This window comes from Salmo salar, chromosome ssa10, assembly GCF_905237065.1.
Source record: "Salmo salar chromosome ssa10, Ssal_v3.1, whole genome shotgun sequence".
NCBI classification, from domain to species: Eukaryota; Metazoa; Chordata; class Actinopteri; order Salmoniformes; family Salmonidae; genus Salmo; species Salmo salar.
Window position 1 is genome coordinate 78,744,672 of NC_059451.1, and position 17,461 is coordinate 78,762,132.

The 17,461-nt window shown below is 40.9% G+C and overlaps 2 protein-coding genes across 8 annotated transcripts in view; one reads left to right on the forward strand and one right to left on the reverse strand.

Annotated features, from left to right (window-relative positions):
* Positions 1 to 14,420, forward strand: part of lsp1a (lymphocyte specific protein 1 a) — an 80,476-nt gene extending 66,056 nt beyond the window's left edge. For all 4 annotated transcript variants that reach the window (XM_014124560.2, XM_014124558.2, XM_014124561.2 and 1 more), the window contains one exon: positions 13,003 to 14,420. In XM_014124560.2, coding sequence (XP_013980035.1) covers positions 13,003 to 13,025 — 23 coding nt within the window. In that variant the 3' untranslated portion in view covers positions 13,026 to 14,420. The remainder of the gene's footprint in view (positions 1 to 13,002) is intronic.
* prr33 (proline rich 33) lies at positions 65 to 17,103 on the reverse strand. 4 transcript variants are annotated; one of them, XM_014124554.2, is made up of 4 exons: positions 16,819 to 17,103; positions 16,339 to 16,386; positions 7,202 to 7,295; positions 65 to 4,991 (listed from the first exon to the last, which is right to left on the reverse strand). In XM_014124554.2, exons 3-4 carry the CDS (start codon positions 7,226 to 7,228, stop codon positions 1,578 to 1,580), a joined length of 3,441 nt encoding a protein of 1,146 aa, XP_013980029.1. In that variant the 5' UTR covers positions 7,229 to 7,295; positions 16,339 to 16,386; positions 16,819 to 17,103; the 3' UTR covers positions 65 to 1,577. The 4 variants fall into 4 exon arrangements, with proteins under 4 accessions (XP_013980029.1, XP_013980030.1, XP_013980031.1 ...); XM_014124555.2 differs by having other exon boundaries at positions 7,202 to 7,366; XM_014124556.2 differs by lacking the exon at positions 7,202 to 7,295.
* Between the last annotated feature and the right edge of the window lie 358 nt (positions 17,104 to 17,461).

The following is a 17,461-nucleotide window of genomic DNA, read 5'->3' on the forward strand; positions in this document are numbered from 1 at the left end:
TACAATAATCATACACTTTAAAACATTACTGTAATTACCTTAAGTAGTCCAATAATAACTCATATTTTCTTAGGCAAAAAACACCTTTTTATTCTGCTGGTCCTGCAGATAAAAACCAACAATTATATCTACAAAATACCAGCTACAATTCAATAATATTGCTTTTATCAAACACCAATAAGGCAATAGCTTTGCCCTTGACCTTGCTCTGCCCATTATCTTCACTACAGAATACATTTTCTCTATTTCATTCTGATGTTCAAGATGAACTTTCTATGTCAAACATAAACCAAAATCAGCATTTTCCTATTCAAGTTTTTATTTTATTTTCTCTTTTATCAAAAAATATATAGAAAATAACATTTACTGTACACTTATACAGATAAACATCAGATTGCAAAATGGTTGAACATCACTCTGTCAATAGGAGACAATGTTCTTAATCTTTTTATATAGTCCATGCATGAAACACAAACGTAAAGCATCAATAACAAGCTGACGAACCTAGAGAACCTTAAGGTCAAATGTCACTCTCAGCTCTTGACTCTTCTGGGTCCCTCGTTTGAAAGCTGCGTATTTGAAAACTCTGTGAAACATGCTAAATTTTACTTTCACGTTAATCCTGCATTGATGTCAATGGGAAATTTGTGGATCTCAAATTAGGAATCTGCCCTAAGTACTTACTGTATACATTTTTCTTTGCCTTTATCATCACTTGCCTCCATATCCCACAAGGCCTCCCCCTGACCCCTCATCCATCCATGCCAACAGTAAAACACTTCCTTCATAGAGTTGCCTCATCCCCCAGGAGTTAGCAAATCTCAAATAACACTCTCACTGACCTGTACTCCAAAAATTGAAGATGGCAAAGCTGGCATAAGCATATGCAGTCTAATCGAACATTCTAACTTTTAAGAAGCGGCTGAATATCTAAAGTGTATTTGAAAAACGTACGGAAATAGCACCATTTGGAGAAATATACACTCCTACTACTTTTATATTCTCCTCATTTTTTCATCCTTATTTGGTTACATTACTCTGAATCCCCTGGAGTAAAATTTCTTCAGATAACCAAATCCTGCATCAATATACTGTACAGTCCTAAATACATTACACTGCAGTCTCAGGACCACTTTTGAAAAAAAAAGATGTGAGGAGGTCTGAAAAAGTCATTAATTCTCCTATCATGGTTTAACAGTGGACAGAAAAGAAGCTCTGAGATTTACTTAATCTTTGTACATTTTAATCTCAGGAGATGTCTGAATTCCTTTAAGACAAAAATATATTTTTCCTTATGCTCTGATTTTCAAGGTAATATTTTCATACTGTCAGAGAAAGAGACATTCAGACACATCTGTAACGTAGTCAGACAACAGAACAATCAGTGCTCAAGTATAAAGTTCAGACCACATTCTCTAAGAGACTGTCTTAAATATTGTACCCTGTGTCAAGCAGAGAGACTATTACACAGGACCTGTACATTATAACTACTATTTCTTCACCTGTACACAAAACATTTAACAGAATTTTTCAAAATGTTCTTCTGTTTCATCTTTACCAGTCCAAAGAGACATGGTTTAAGGACAAGTGAACCCTCTCGCTGTTCTGTTAAAATCTTTTGGTTCCTCGTCTTTATTTTTACGCCCTATGAGACCCATCTCAAACACTGTCGAAATTTTTGTAAGTGGCCTTGATGCAGCCTCTCTTAGCCTTTTGGCATCAAACTTTGGGCTGAAAAGGAGGACAGGCAGACGATGCGCGAAGGATGGAATTTCTTTTGGTGCATCCTTTGGCTGCTCTTTTCTCTCCTCCTCACTTTTGCTAGCTTCAATCACCTGCATAATCTTCTCTTTAGAGGAGAACATATCGAAGAGAAGAGAATCCCACTTCTTTGCTGCCTTGGGAGGATCGTCAGCCGTTACAGCTGCCACCATGTCTTTAAATGACACCTTTTCATCCTTTTTCGCTTCACCTCCCTCCTGCTCAGTTCCATTTGCGGTGTCTTTCATAGGATTTGATTCTGGGAACGTAGGTGGTTCTTCTTCCACCACCATATGCTTCTTGAGCCGTGACCAACCACTAAGTTTAGACTTCATCATGCCCTTTGGCTTTTGGATCACTTTAAGAAGAGGTGCAGCTGCTGGGAAAGAGTCTTTTCCCTCTTCCTTCTCTGTTGAGGGTGTGGTTGGAGCTGATACCAGCTTTTCAGGTTGGGCTTCCTGGTTATCCTTTGGTTTAGCCAGAGACTGAACAGCCACCAAAGGCTTCTCAGGAGCTGAGGTCTTTCCAAGTGGAGAAGAAGTAGTCAGCTTTGTCCCTGCCGGTTTAGACTCAGAGGTTGCTTTGGTGGGCGTTTTAGGGTCTGGTGATTCCTTTAACTCTTTTTGTTGTAACCTGGCTTTAGCCACAGGAGATTCTGTGTTTGAGACAGGAGGTATTGTCTTGCTTGCATCTTTGTTTGCAGCAGAAGGCACAGGGTGTTGGGTTTCTGTGGTGGGTGTCTTGGGTTTTGGGATGACTCCATAAGTTGGGGTTTTAACCTCTGGTTTCTTAGCCTCAGGTGTTGGCGATTTAGCCCATGGTCTTGTGCTGGCCACAGTTTTAACCTTTGGTGTTTCTGGAACAGGAGTTGTCATTTTGCTGGTCACAGCTGTGGATACGCTTGGTTCTGAGACATCTTCAGCTTGTGCAACAACAATGATTGGAAGCAGAAGCTTCACTGCTGGAGTCGTGGATATTATGGCCTCATTTAAAGTGATTTTTTCTGTGGAGGATGCTTCCTGGTTGGACACCATGGGCAAAGGATGTGTTTTTACAAGTAACACTTGGGTAGGTATTTTAGATGCTTCCAACTCTTGCGTTGTGGTTTTAGATTCCTCTAGAGCTGGGGTCTTAGACCTGGATATGCCGAATGAAGGTGAGAAACGTTGGATTCCACCATGGGCAACATATGCAACAGGAGTTAACCCATAATATGTATGGCTTGGTTTAGGGGCCACATATGTTGGTGTATTGGGCCTTTGAAATCCTATGGATGATACCCCAGCTGTGGGAGTCTTTGGTCTTTGATAACCTGCTGGTGGTTGTGGTCTTTGATACCCAACTACTGGTGTTGTTGACCTTTGATACCCGATTGTTGGAGTCATAGGTTTAGGCTCTTCATTCGAGGGTGTCTTGGGCATTTGATATCCATATGATGGTGCAGTAGGCTTTGGTGTCTCATTGGTTGGAGTCTTGGGCCTTTGATACCCATATGAGGGTTCTGTAGGCTCTAGTGTTTTTTTTGTTGGAGTCTTGGGTCTTTGATAGGAGGGTGAAGTAGGCTTTGGTGTGATAATTGTTGGAGTCTTGGGTCTTTGGTACTCATATGAGGGTGCTGTAGGCTTTAGTGTTTCTTTGGTTGGAATCTTGGGTCTTTGATATGAGGGTGCTGTAGGAGTTGGTGTGACATTTGTTGGGGTCTTTGGTCTTTGATAGCCTAATGAAGCTGTAGGGGTCTTTGTTCTGGTAGACTCAACTATTGGAGCTTTTTGTCGAGGAGCCTCTGGTTTTAAAGTGTTTTCAGGAGGTGATTTAGCTGTAGGAGTCTCTTTTGATGTCACTTCCCCATTTGGAGTTCTTGCACCATGACTAGTTGATGGTGATTTTGAAGGCTCAGACGTTGGCAGATTTTGAGAACCAGACAAAGATGGATTGGCAGAATTAGAACCAGGTGTTGGTGTTTTAGATCTATGTGCATCTATTGTAATGGGTGAGACAGCAAATAAAAGTGGGTTGGGTCTTGATATTTCAATAACAGGTGTTTTGGCACGGGACACATGATATGAGGGTGTCTTAGGTCGACCTAAATTAGTTCTTGGTGTTAAAAAGTTATGAGTTGGTGTTTTAGCTCTTTTCACTTCAGATGTAGGCGTTGCACTCCTTTGGATTTCAGGTCTGGACGTTAAACCTCTTTTTACCCCAGATGTAGGTGTTGCACTCCTTTTGACTTCTGGTGTCGGTGTTAAACTTCTTTTGATTTCCGATGTCGGCGTTGTACCTTGATTCATTTTAGACGTTGCAACCCTTTTGATTTCTGATGTCGAAGTTAAATTGCTTTTCACTTCAGATGCCGGTGTTGCACTTCTTCTGATTTCAGCTGTTGGTGTTATTACCCTTCTGATGTCTGATGTGGGTGTTCTACTCCGAGGTAATGTGTCTGCAGTAAATGTCTTTCCCGTGTAATCATGCAGGGGGGACTTAGATGCAGTATATACCCGAATTTGACGGACATCAAACATTGGTTTGGGTGCTTTTAGTGTAGCTTCAGTAGCTTTAAACCGTGGACTTGGACTTTTGCGGTGTATTACTACTGGGGCTAGTCGCAGAGTAGGTTGTGTGGCAGCAGAAGTGATTGTGACAAGAACAACTGGAGCAGGGACTGGAGGAGCAATTTGAGCAGCAGCTGTCATTGTCACTTCAGGCACAGAGGAAGTTGGCACAGGCGTTGTGGGTGCCACTGCATGCGAGACTGGCCCTGGAATGGGTGATGGGGCTGTTGGAGTAAATGTGTAGAGTGGGGCCACATGCGGGGGGAAGGTGGGGGCTGGTGCAGCATATGGCTTTGGGGAGAACCTTGTTGTTCCACCAAAAGTGGCTCCTTGTTGCGGGTAAGGGGATGGCACATGCCGATAGGATGGCCTGACAGCGAATCTGGGGTGCTGTGTGTAGAAGGGTGCCTCTGGGGTTTTAGGAGGGGTTGAGTGGTCACTGTGCTCCAAGTCAGGGCTTGCTTCATTCACAGGGGAGAGGTTTGAGCGGAAAGGGACCGGTGTCTTTGCCGTTTCAGGGGCAGCTTTTTTCTTGATTTTTTTCTCAGTTTTCTTGAGTAGTTTCTGGAGTCTAACATTTTCCTTGCCAGGCTTGGGCAGTAGAGCTGGAGGGTACTGCTGGGACAGCAGGCCTGGTTCAGTGACATTGCTATAACTGGCAGCCATGAGCAGTTTAACCCCCTGAAAGAAATATAAGACAGTGTGAGGAATATTTCTTTGGTTATCAATGATACGGTATTATGTTAGAAGAAAAGGGGCAGTTTACAATCAATTCAACCCTCCTTAGAGATGCTCTCCACCCTCAAATCCAACATCTCCTTAGAGCTGCTCTCCACCCCCAAATTCAACGTCTCCTTAGAGCTGCTCTCCACCCCTAAATTCAACATCCCCTTAGAGCTGCTCTCAACCCCCATCTCGGTCCATGGTATACACACTTAGAAAAAAGGTGCTAAATAGAACCATATAGGGTTCTTCATTTTGCATAGGGTTCTACCTAGAACCCTCTGTGAAGGGTTCTTCCTAGAACCTTTTATATATGGTTCTATGAAGAACCCTTTTATTATCTTAAGTTTCTTCCTAAAACCGTCTATGAAGTGTTCTACCAAGAACCCTTATCTTCTTCCTAGAACCCTCTGAACGGTTCCACCAGCCTTATTAGTATCTGAGCGATATACAGTGCCTTGCAAAGGGTATTCACCCCCCTTGGCGTTTTTCCTATTTTGTTGCATTACAACCTGTAATTTAAATAGATTTTTATTTGGATTTCATGTAATGGACATACACAAAATAGTCCAAATTGGTGAAGTGAAATTAAAAATATTACTTGTTTCAAAAAATTCTAAACCCCCCTCTGAAAAGTAGTGCGTGCATGTGTATTCACCCTCTTTGCTATAAAGCCCCTAAATAAGATCTAGTGCATCCAATTACCTTCAGAAGTCACATAATTTATTAAATAAAGTCCACCTGTGTGCAATCAAATTGTCACATGATCTGTCAGATGATCTCAGTATATATACACCTGTTCTGAAAGGCCCCAGAGTCTGCAACACCACTAAGCAAGGGGCACTACCAAACAAGAGGCACCATGAAGACCAAGGAGCTCTCCAAATAGGTCAGGGACAAAGTTGTGGAGAAGTACAGATCAGGGTTGGGTTCTAAAAAAATATCAGAAACTTTGAACATCCCTCGGAGCACCATTAAATCCATTATTAAAAAATGGAAAGAATATGGCACCACAACAAACCTGCCAAGAGAGGGCCGCCCACCAAAACTCACAGACCAGGCAAGGAGGGCATTAATCAGAGAGTCAACAAAGAGACCGCAGATAACACTGAACGAGCTGCAAAGCTCCACAGCAGAGATTGGAGTACCTGTCCATAGGACCACTTTATGCCATACACTCCACAGAGCTGGGCTTTACAGAAGAGTGGCCAGAAAAAAAGCCATTGCTTAAAGAAAGAATAAGGAAACACGTTTGGTGTTCGCCAAAAGACATGTGGGAGACTCCCCAAACATATGGACGAAGGTACTCTGGTCAGAGACTAAAATTGAGCTTTTTGGCCATCAAGAAAAACGCTATGTCTGGCACAAACCCAACACCTCTCATCACCCAAAAAATACCATCCCCACAGTGAAGCATGGTGGTGGCAGTGGGGATGCTTTCATCGGCAGGGACTGGGAAACTGGTCAGAATTGAAGGAATGATGGATGGCACAAAATACAGGGAAATTCTTGAGGGAAACCTGTTTCAGTCTTCCAGAGTTTTGAGACTGGGACGGTGGTTCACCTTCCAGCAGGACAATGATCCTAAGCATACTGCTAAAGCAACACTTGAGTGGTTTAAGGGGAAACATTTAAATGTTTTGGAATGGCCTAGTCAAAGCCCAGACCTCAATCCAATTGAGAATCTGTGGTATGACTTATAGATTGCTGTACACCAGCAGGAACCCATCCAACTTGAAGGAGTTGGAGCAGTTTTGCCTTGAAGAATGGGCAAAAATCCCAGTGGCTAGATGTGCCAAGCTTATAGAGACAAATCCCAAGAGACTTGCAGCTGTAATTGCTGCAAAAGGTGGCTCTACAAAGTATTGACTTTGGGGGGGTTAATAGTTATGCACGCTCAAGTTTTCTGTTTTGTTTCACAATTTTTTTTCATTTTGCATCTTCAAAATGGAAGGCATGTGCAAATCAAATGATAAAACCCCCCAAAATTATATTTTAATTCCAAGTTTTAAGTCAACGAAATAGGAGAAATACCAAGGGGGGTGAATACTTTCGCATGGCACTGTAAGAAAGATCAGGAAACATTTGTTATACATTTTTTAACATGTTTTTAACCCCCTATTTTTGGCACTAAACACCCAACATGTACATGTTCGTGAGAGTCTCACCTTTGCACATAGTAGTGTGTCTCCCATACTGTTCAGATGCTACAGACAGAAGTTGGCAGATCAACTGTACCAACTTCAGACAAGTCCCAAGGCGCTTGTGGGCAAAATGGAGTCATAGAGCAAAACGGAGAAGACCATCATGTTCCATAGAGTGGTCATAATATACTGAACAAAAATATAAACGCAATATGTAAAGTGTTGGTCCCATGTTCCATGAGCTGAAATAAAAGATCCCAGAAATGTTCCATACACACAAAAATATTATTTGTAATTTTTTTGGGGCACAAATGAGTTTACATTCCTGTTAGTGAGATTTTCTCCTTTGCCAAGATAATCCATCCATCTGACAGGTGTGGCATATCAAGAAACTGATTAAACAGCATGATCATTACACAGGTGCACCTTGTGCTGGGGACAATAAAAGGCCACTCTAAAATGTGCAGTTTTGTCACACAACACAATGCCACAGATGTCTCAAGTTTTAAGGAAGCGTGCAATTGGCATGCTGACTGCAGGAATGTCCACCAGAGCTGTTGGCAGAGATTTTAATGTTAATTTCTCTACTATAAGCCGCCTCTAACGTTGTTTTAGAGAATTTGGCTGTACATCCAACCGGCCTTACGCAGATCACGTGTAACCATGCCAGCCCAGGACTTCCACATCCTGCAGGATTTTCTGAGACCAGACAACTGTCTGTAATAAATCCCTTTTGTGGGGAAAAACTAATTCTGATTGACTGGGCCTGGCTCCCCTGTGGGTGGGCCTAGCTCCCAAGTGGGTGGGCCTATGCCCTCCCAGGCCCACCCATGGCTGCGCCCCTGCACAGTCATATGAAATCCATAGATTAGGGCCTAATGAATTTATTTGATTTCCTGAACTGAACTCTAACTCGGTAAAATTGTTGAAATTATTACATGTTGCGTTTATATTTTTGTTCAGTATAGTTTGTAGGCCAAACCGTTTGGACAGTATTTTGTGAGAAAACCGATTTTTGGGATGTCTCATGGTCTGACAAAACACCACTCTAGCTTTCACCTTTCACCGCAGATGCAGAAGTGCGACATAGTCGGATGCGGTGGATTGAGATGTCTCTAGCTTAAACTGACGGATTTTTATGGGGATTTTTTTATTATGCTAATTAGATTTCCACGGTTGTTGACATCGACCAGAGTTGTTTTTAATCATTTGCAACCTGCTTTTGGAATGACTGCCAAGGTAGGGAAAATGTATATATGAGACTACCTAAACCATCTAAACTGGAACAACCATCTCAGTAACGAGTGCATTAACTCCTGCTACTAACAGATTGGATTAGTTTAGAAAAATCTATGTTATTTATCTTTATGTAGCATAAGATCAGTCAATAATTGTACATGCAACAACACAGATAGTTAGGCAAACAATTCTAAAAACCGACCTGCTTTAGAGCATGCTGGAAAATATGAATAATGGGCATGGTTTTGAGTGTTTTACTCAGCACAGAGTAAAAATAACACAATCACACTCCAACACACCAGCACATGGGATTATTTTACATCACTGAGTGTTAATTTACCTCTTTACAGAGTTAGGGCTCTATTCAATCTGCATTGCGGAAGTTCAGCATAATTGAAATTTAAAGATAATGTTCCCGCTTTAGAGGAGACTGCATTCACCGTAAATGCTGCATATCGGCCGGCGGCGACACAGCCCGGGATCAAACCCGGATCTGCAGTGATGCCTCTAGCACTGCGATGTAGTGCCTTAGACCACTGCACCACTCGGGAGGCCTCAGGAAGAGTCTTGGTGGTTCCAAACTTCTTCCAATTAAGAATGATGGAAGCCGCTGTGTTCTTGGGGACCTTCAGTGCTGCAGAATTTTTTTGTTACCCTCCCCCAGATCTGTGCCTCGACACAATCCTGTCTCTGAGCTCTACGGACATTTCCTTCAACCTCATGGCTTGGTTTTTTTCTCTGACATGCACTGTCAACTGTGGGACCTTATATAGACAGGTGTGTGCCTTTCCAAATTATGTCCAGTCAATTGAATTTAACACAGGTGGACTCCAATAAAGTTGCAGAAACATCTCAAAGGTGATCCATGGAAACAGGATGCACCTGAGCTCAATTTCGAGTCTCATAGCCTCATAGTCTCATTTTAATGTTAATGAATTACCGTCATATGTATTGAAGGACTTTGTTGCTGTATATGACAAAACTGAAATGCTGAATTGTTTCAATGAGCACTTTGTATCATCTGGTAGGCTGTTTGATTCAGTGTCCTCTGTCTCTGTACAACCCTGTGTGGATGAACCAGTGAGAGCTGGTCAAACTTTTATCTTTTTTCTATTCTAGGTGCAGGTGGTACATAAAGCCCTGAAATCCTTAGATCAGAGAAAGCCTGCAGGTCCTGATCTTTTGGATCCTTGCTTTTTAAATCTGGCAGCTGGTTTCATAGCTGAACCACTTACATATCTGTTCAATCTAACCCTGGAATGTAATGAAATTCCAAAGATCTGGAAATCAGCATTTGTCCTACCACTTTTAAAAGGGGGAGATCCAACTCTTTTAAATAATTATCAGCCAATCTCAAAGCTGTCACCCCTGGTAAAAATACTTCAAACCCTTGTGAGTGAACAGTTAAAATAGTTTTTATTTACTAACTCTATTTTATCAATGTACCAATCGGGCTTCAGGAAGAAGCATAGCACAATTACAGCAGCCATGAAGGTTTTAAATGATATCACTGAAGCCCTTGACAAAAAACAGCACTGTGTCTCACTTTTTATTGATCTCTCTAAGGCTTTTGATACAGTTGATCATGCTATACAAAGGCAGAGATTGTCGAGTGTAGGTCTTTCGGAGCATGCAGTTGCATGGTTTGCTAACTGTCTGTCTGATAGAACTCAGTGCACTCAATTTGATGGGCTCATGTCTGTTAAATTGTTTACATTTTTTACATTTACATTTAAGTCATTTAGCAGACGCTCTTATCCAGAGCGACTTACAAATTGGTGGATTCACCTTATGATATCCAGTGGAACAACCACTTTACAATAGTGCATCTAAATCTTTTAAGGGGGGGGTTAGAAGGATTACTTTATCCTATCCTAGGTATTCCTTAAAGAGGTGGGGTTTCAGGTGTCTCCGGAAGGTGGTGATTGACTCCGCTGTCCTGGCGTCGTGAGGGAGCTTGTTCCACCATTGGGGTGCCAGAGCAGCGAACAGTTTTGACTGGGCTGACCGGGAACTGTGCTTCCTCAGAGGTAGGGAGGCGAGCAGGCCAGAGGTGGATGAACGCAGTGCCCTTGTTTGGGTGTAGGGCCTGATCAGAGCCTACAAAATCCTACTTTATGTGAACAATTTCAAACTGAATTGAATTAATTGATAATGATTAGCAAAAACTCAGTCAATGATCCTCGGATTTCAAGGGACGCCATTAAATGTTTTGTTAAAAACGATGCAACTGCATTTGCATCTGGGCTGAATAAATCACAATTAGATATCAGAATGGGAAAAGGTATTAACGATGTTAGAGCGTTCTCAATAAACACTTTTTTTGAGACCAGGTAGTCAAGACAGAACTAAATCTATTGATAAGATTGAGAGCAGAACTTGCCATCCATCGAATTAGACCCAACCATTACTTCCATGGTAATAGACCCAGTCGACTACTGGCTAACAAGCTTAGCAGTAATGATCAATTAGCAGATATCGCAGCTATTGAATCTGAATCAGGTGAATTACTATCAGAACCTAAATTAATCAACCAAATATTATTTTGTTTCTATAAAGAATTGTACACGTCTGATTGTCAATCCACAAGAAGCCAGATCCTTTTTAAAAGATATATTAACTTGTTTTCTCTCAAGTGAGGAAGCCGGCTTGCTGGGAGGCCAATTCTCTCTCCATGAACTCAAGGGCATTGGATAACATGAATAAAGGCAAATCACCTGGTTGTGACGGTATTCCTCCTGAGGTCTATTTAAAATGATGGAACCAATTAGGTCCACTATTACTTGAAATTATTAACACAGCTGTTCACAAAGGTTCATTTGAAAGGGCTGTAAATACGGCGGGTAGCCTAGTGGTTAGTTAAATTGTCTGTCTGTAATGGTGTGCCCCAAGGCTCTGTACTCGGTCCTCTGTTATTCACTATTTATATAAATAATTTAGACAAAAATGTCCAAAATCCAAACTTCATTTTTATGCTGATGATACTGTTATTTACTGTTGTGCCTCGTCTCTTACAAAAGCTTTCCAGAACTTGCAAAATGCTTTTTATACTGTTCAACATACCTTGTGTCAATTGAAGCTTATCCTCAATACTGACAAAACTAAACTAATGGTGTTTTCTAAAGCAAGAAATAGACCTCTGAACTTTTCACCAATTATTACCTGTCAGGGCATTGAGATTGAGACTGTAACCTCGTATAAATATATTGGAATTTTAATTGATGACGGCCTCTCTTTTTAATTGCATATTCAACAACTTACAAAAAAATTGAAGCTGAAATTGGGATTTTATTTTAAGAATAAGACCTGTTTTTCTTTTGAAGCCAGAAGGAGGATAGTATCAGCTACATTTATGCCTTTACTAGACTATGGGGATATTTTATATATGAATGCTTCCGCTCAGTGTTTGAGATCAACTGACACCCTTTACCATGGCACTTTGAGATTTATTTTAAACTGCAAAACCCTTACGCACCACTGCGCTTTGTATACCAGGGTTGGCTGGCCTTCTCTAGTCACCCATAGGCTCAGTCACTGGTATACTTTTATTTACAAAGCCATTTTGGGTTTACTGCCTTTTTATTTGGGCATTTTTATTGTTCAGAAATGTGGTGGGTACTCTCTTCGTTCGCTGGACTTTATCCTGCAAACTGTTCCAAATATCCGAACTGAATTTGGTAAAAGGGCTTTTATGTACTCTGCGCCATCGTCTTGGAACACCTTACAAAATACTTTTAAACTGGAAGAACTTGTCCCAATTGGTATTTTTAAATCACTGATGAATGATCTTGAGACTGATTCCCTGTCCTGTCAATGTTTTTAATTTGCTGTTTTTGATTTTGTTATACTCTTGTGAATTCTATGGTTTTTACTAGATTACCTGTAATTTTTCATGTTGTTTGTCTGTAATTTTTGTAATGACTTGGTGCTGCCTATCTTGGCCAGGGCGCTCTTGAAAAAGAGATTTTAAATCTCAATGAGCCCTTCCTGGTTAAATAAAGGTTTAATAATAATAATAATAATAATAATAATAATAATAATAAAATAGCAAAGGGTCTGAATGCTTATGTAAATAAGGAATTTCTGTTTATTTTATTTTATTGAATTAGCAAACATTTCTAAAACCCTGTTTTTGCTTTGTCATTATGAGGTATTGTGAGTTGATTGATGAGGGGGGAAAATAATTCAATCAATTTTAGAATAAGGCTGTAACGTAACAAAATGTGGAAAAAGTCAAGGGGTCTGAATACTTTCTGAAGGCATTGTAGGTACAGTTTAAAAAAAAAATGTGTTACTCTACAGGGTTCAAGTTTAAACACTGAGGTAAACATTAACGCTCAAGTCACTAAAGAAAGAAAGAAAAATACAATAAAAAGCTTATTCAAATTCAGAATGGGTTCTATGTAGAACATTGCCTTCCAAAGAACCCTCGTCTTCCAAACCCTGCCCCTCTGCAAATAACCCTTTTGGAACCTTTTTTCTAAGAGTGTAGATCAGTGGCTGACTTATTCATTAACCATCAACAACATCATCAACACACCATTGGTAAACAAACACATCTGAATACTTTTTTATTTATTTTTCAGACCTACCCCATGGTGAATATTGAAAAACATGTGTTGGTGGCAAAGACTTTCTTCTCAAGATGGTATGAACTTCAACAACTCCGGTCAGCTTGTCAGCAAACCCTCTGATGATATCCTGAAGTAGCATACATTTATACCTTTTCTACCACCTTTAGTAGGTAACTTTTGAGAACTTTTCAAATGGTTAGCCGTTGCTTTGTTTTGTGTATCTGTATATTCACTTTGTACAAAGCAATGAGAACTCCCCAATTCCATTTCATCTTCAGACATAAACTGAGTGTACAAAACATTAAGAACATCTGCTGTTTCCGTGACATAGACTGATCAGATGAATCCAGGTAGAAGCTATGACCCCTTATTGATGTCACTTGTTTAAGCCACTTCAATAGGTGTAGATGAAGGGGAAGAGACACGTTAAAGACTGATTTTTATGCCTTAAGACAATTTAGACATGTATTGTGTGTGTGCCATTCACGCACCAGTTTGTGTCAAGAACTGCAACGTTCCTGAGTTATTCACGCTCAACAGTTTCTGGTGTGTATCAAGAATGGTCCACCACCCAAAGGACATCCAGCCAACTTGACACAACTGTGGGCAGCATTGGAGTCAACATGGGCCAGCATCCCTGTGGAACGCTTTTGACAACTTGTAGAGTCCATGCCCCGAAAGATTGAGAAAGTTCTGAAGGCAAAAGTGTGTGTGTGGGGAGGGATTAATATTAGGAAGGTGTCCTTAATGTTTTGTACACTCGATATATTTGGTTACTTGTCAAAAGTATATGTCACATATGTTTATGTATATACAGTATGAATGTTTTTTTTTACTCACTGGTTGTTTCTCTTTGTTTATGCCGTTGAAAAGTATTAGGTTAATGCATTTACATGTATGTTGGAAATTATGCAGAAAGGAACATAAAACCTAAGCTTAGAATATGAAATGGTAACTCTTGTCAAATTTCCAGAATTGGGAAGTTTAATCACTGAGCCCGTTATTTGTAATATCATGTTTAAAATGTGTTTTTCTTCTGGCATTTATTTGAGCACAGAGATTATCCAGACATCAGCATGAATATGGTGTTAAACACTAGGCTACACTGGCTCGCTTTTAAGCGATTCATCACTTTTTTTATCATGCATAAAATTCTGCATTGAAATGCCAAATTGTTTTGAGGTAACTGAATAACCTGGTAAGAGAACATTGCTTGTCTGTTGTATTATTTCCACTTTATTTCACACATCCTAACATTTCATCTTGCCATTTAAACATGATTCTGTTTTCAGTTCTGCACACTGGGGTTTTTCACATCCTTACTTATGCTACTAATGTGACAATATTGTGATTTTTGCTTTTTGTGTTAAAACTTTCTTTACCTTAAACCTATTTGTTTCTGACATGAAATAAAGCATTTTATACGATGATGTTTGTATTTGGTTAGTAGCATTTTTATCAGTACATTTTACGTAGCGAGACAACTGCCATTTGCAGAGGATAAAGAGGCGTAGTGAGTGGAAAGCGAAGGAGGGTAGTCAAGTGTAACACTCCCTGCAATTAAGGCCTCACAGCTGATACTGGAAGGTTCCTTGGCCTAATTTTAGGCAGAGAGCAGAGAGGAAGGCAGCCGATCACCTGCTCCCTTCTATTGATGCTCTGTCCTGTCCTGTGCATCACTTTCACTCGACGGGGACAGTAAATCAATGGCCGAGAAAATACCTGAGGGGCTGCTTATGCAAATCAGATAGAACCTAAGAGCATATATTGGTCGAATTACTGTACTGTACATAAATAACAACAAGGCAAAGTAATGTGTGAAGACACTGACACTTGTGCCTGTGGGTTTACTGTACAAATTACCAATAAAGATCAAACAAGTCACCAAAAACTATGTTGCTGGTATACTACATGTTTTTATATTCTGGATTACTGTGACACTGTGAGGTCTGGGCAGTTAGATACTGTTACTGTGACAGTGTGAGGTCTGACAGGCAGCCATACGTGGCCTGCAACCTACAGGTCCAAGTATTGATTGAGAGTGAAAGTGAATGTTGAGCATTTGACCCCCGTGATGTCACTTGTGGTCATGGTCATTTGAGTAGGTCAGAGCTTTTTTTATGCACAGTAAACAAATTATATAATTGGATGATCTTGACCCGTATCTTTTTAAACCTTGATGGCTGTAAACCTTTTAAAGTTCAGACCTTGATAGCTGTATTTAGATTGAAAAGGAATGTCATAAGCCTACAAATCAGGATATTATATTTATCTCTCACAGCCTTCTGTCTTGTTTAATAATGGAAATTGCATGTATAATGGCATATCAAATACCTTTTTACTTACATCTTTTTTATGTAGGTTTGTATGATTTAGGCCAGGGACACTAAACTACTATTTGAGAAGGTACGGTCACACAAATGTCCTAGGTGGCAAAGGTCCGGATGGATATTGTCTTTTATTGGTGTAGTGAGAAAAAAAACTGCTCGCAACCCATGTGACCCCAAATTGTTAACTTTTTACACCCCTCTTGTTGATCATAGACAAAATGTTTGACATTTTAATGCTCATTTGCTGCAATTCTACCTATTTTGCCATGGGGCGGAGAGAAAAGTGTGCAGTTTTAAAGCACATTTCCAGCAATTCTACACATTTTGACATGTCAAGGCCCCTGGGCACATAATATGGCCATGATAACTACAAGATTTAGATAGCTGGTTAGCCTAACTTACCTATCTAGCTAACATGGGCTAGTAATTTATCAACTGGATATTTCTGACAGGTTAGAAATAGCTCTCTAAGGTCTGTGAGTGAATGATATGACAAGAGGAAAACTGCCTATGCACTTCCAAATTTCTAAATTGCGCCTTGTGCATTCTACTACTACAACTTTCAGCAGCATTAAGTTGAACGCCCGACTGAGTTCAAGTCAGTACACTCAATCCATATTGACCCCGTTCTGGGTTCCGGATCCGTACCGCGGTCCACCAGTTGAGTATGGCTGTTTGAGGCCTCTACTAGTAGTCAAACTCAAATGTAGGCGACTTCTGATCCTGTTTTAAAGGGGCCACTCTGCTACAGTAACAGAGACTGGACCTGCCTCCTGATACATGAGAGGAGGTCATCCTTTTAAGGCTCTGGAAGGCTAGGCTTTTGGAGCACCTCCAAGATGCAAGTTCAAAAGAGGAAAGGGTAATAATAGCCATGCATCATACAATGGCTTTTGGGTGTCCACCTAAAGTGTGAAGAAAAATCTCCCATCCCCTACCCCTAAAAACATGCACATGCATTTAGTTTATGAGCACATGATCAGTAAAGCTATAAAAAATATAACAGCACTGAGCTTACCAGGTAATGCTTACTACCGTTGAAAAACACGCCGGACAGGGGAGTCCCCTTACAATTGAAAAAGCAAAAACACTTACAGATTCAACTTAAAACACTGTACCAGCTTGTACTTCAACAATAAACATGCAACCACCCTGTGTGTTATATGTTCATAGGTTAACATATACATGTAGTATAGGAGTATCATGTAGGAGTATCAGAACATAAACCATTATTGTTTTAACCATGATGTTATGTCGTTTCAGTTATGACTCCTGGGATGCAACACCCGAAATACAAAGCTTTAACACTGCATCGAAAATCCCTTTGCTCTTTGAAGACATGTCAAATAGTTTTAGCCATAATGGGGCTACAGTGTACAGTACAGCCTCCTGGGGGCTGGCTTCAACAGCTCTAACACCTGTCTCAATGCTCTACCACCCAGCCAATAGCATAAACACATTACTACGAGCTGTCGAAAAGTAATTGTAGTGTATTTACCTGTGTGACTGCTGCTTGGGGGTCGGCCGGCTGCTGCCTGCTTGTCCCAGCCCGGAGTGTCAGAGCGGAAGGCTCATGTTGAGCGCAACTATACCCCCTTCCTACAAATGGAAGGGCCAGTCTCCATGGCAGTCCAAAAATAAAATCTGAGCCCTAAGCTCAGAATGTGCTCCGTCGTGACAGCGCGCTAACTGCGACCGTCAGCCAGTCAGGGGGTGGCCATAGCACCTTAGATATCACCACCCCTCTCTGCGGCGACCAGATCCTCCTCTCTGAAAAATACTCTTTCAGAGTGGCGCCCCCTACAGGAGAGCATGAGCCAGCTCAGCTCAAGAAGCTTTTCTCTGCCAATTCGACCAAAATGTTAACCAATCACAGCTCCAGCCAGGGTACAGCATGGTCCGCCTAATAAATCAGTCCAATCAGGCGTCCATAACACAGTTAATGAGGGAAATTCATGATATCGCATATCTGTAAGGGTCTTAATGAAGCTAGAAAATGAGAAACATTCTCAGCATGACAGTTAGTTCTTAGAGCCCTGGGCCCGTATCCACAAAACCTCTCAGGGTATGAGTGCTGATCTAGGATCAGTTTCATATCATTATAAATAAGATTATATGGACAGGTGGGGACCTGATCCTAG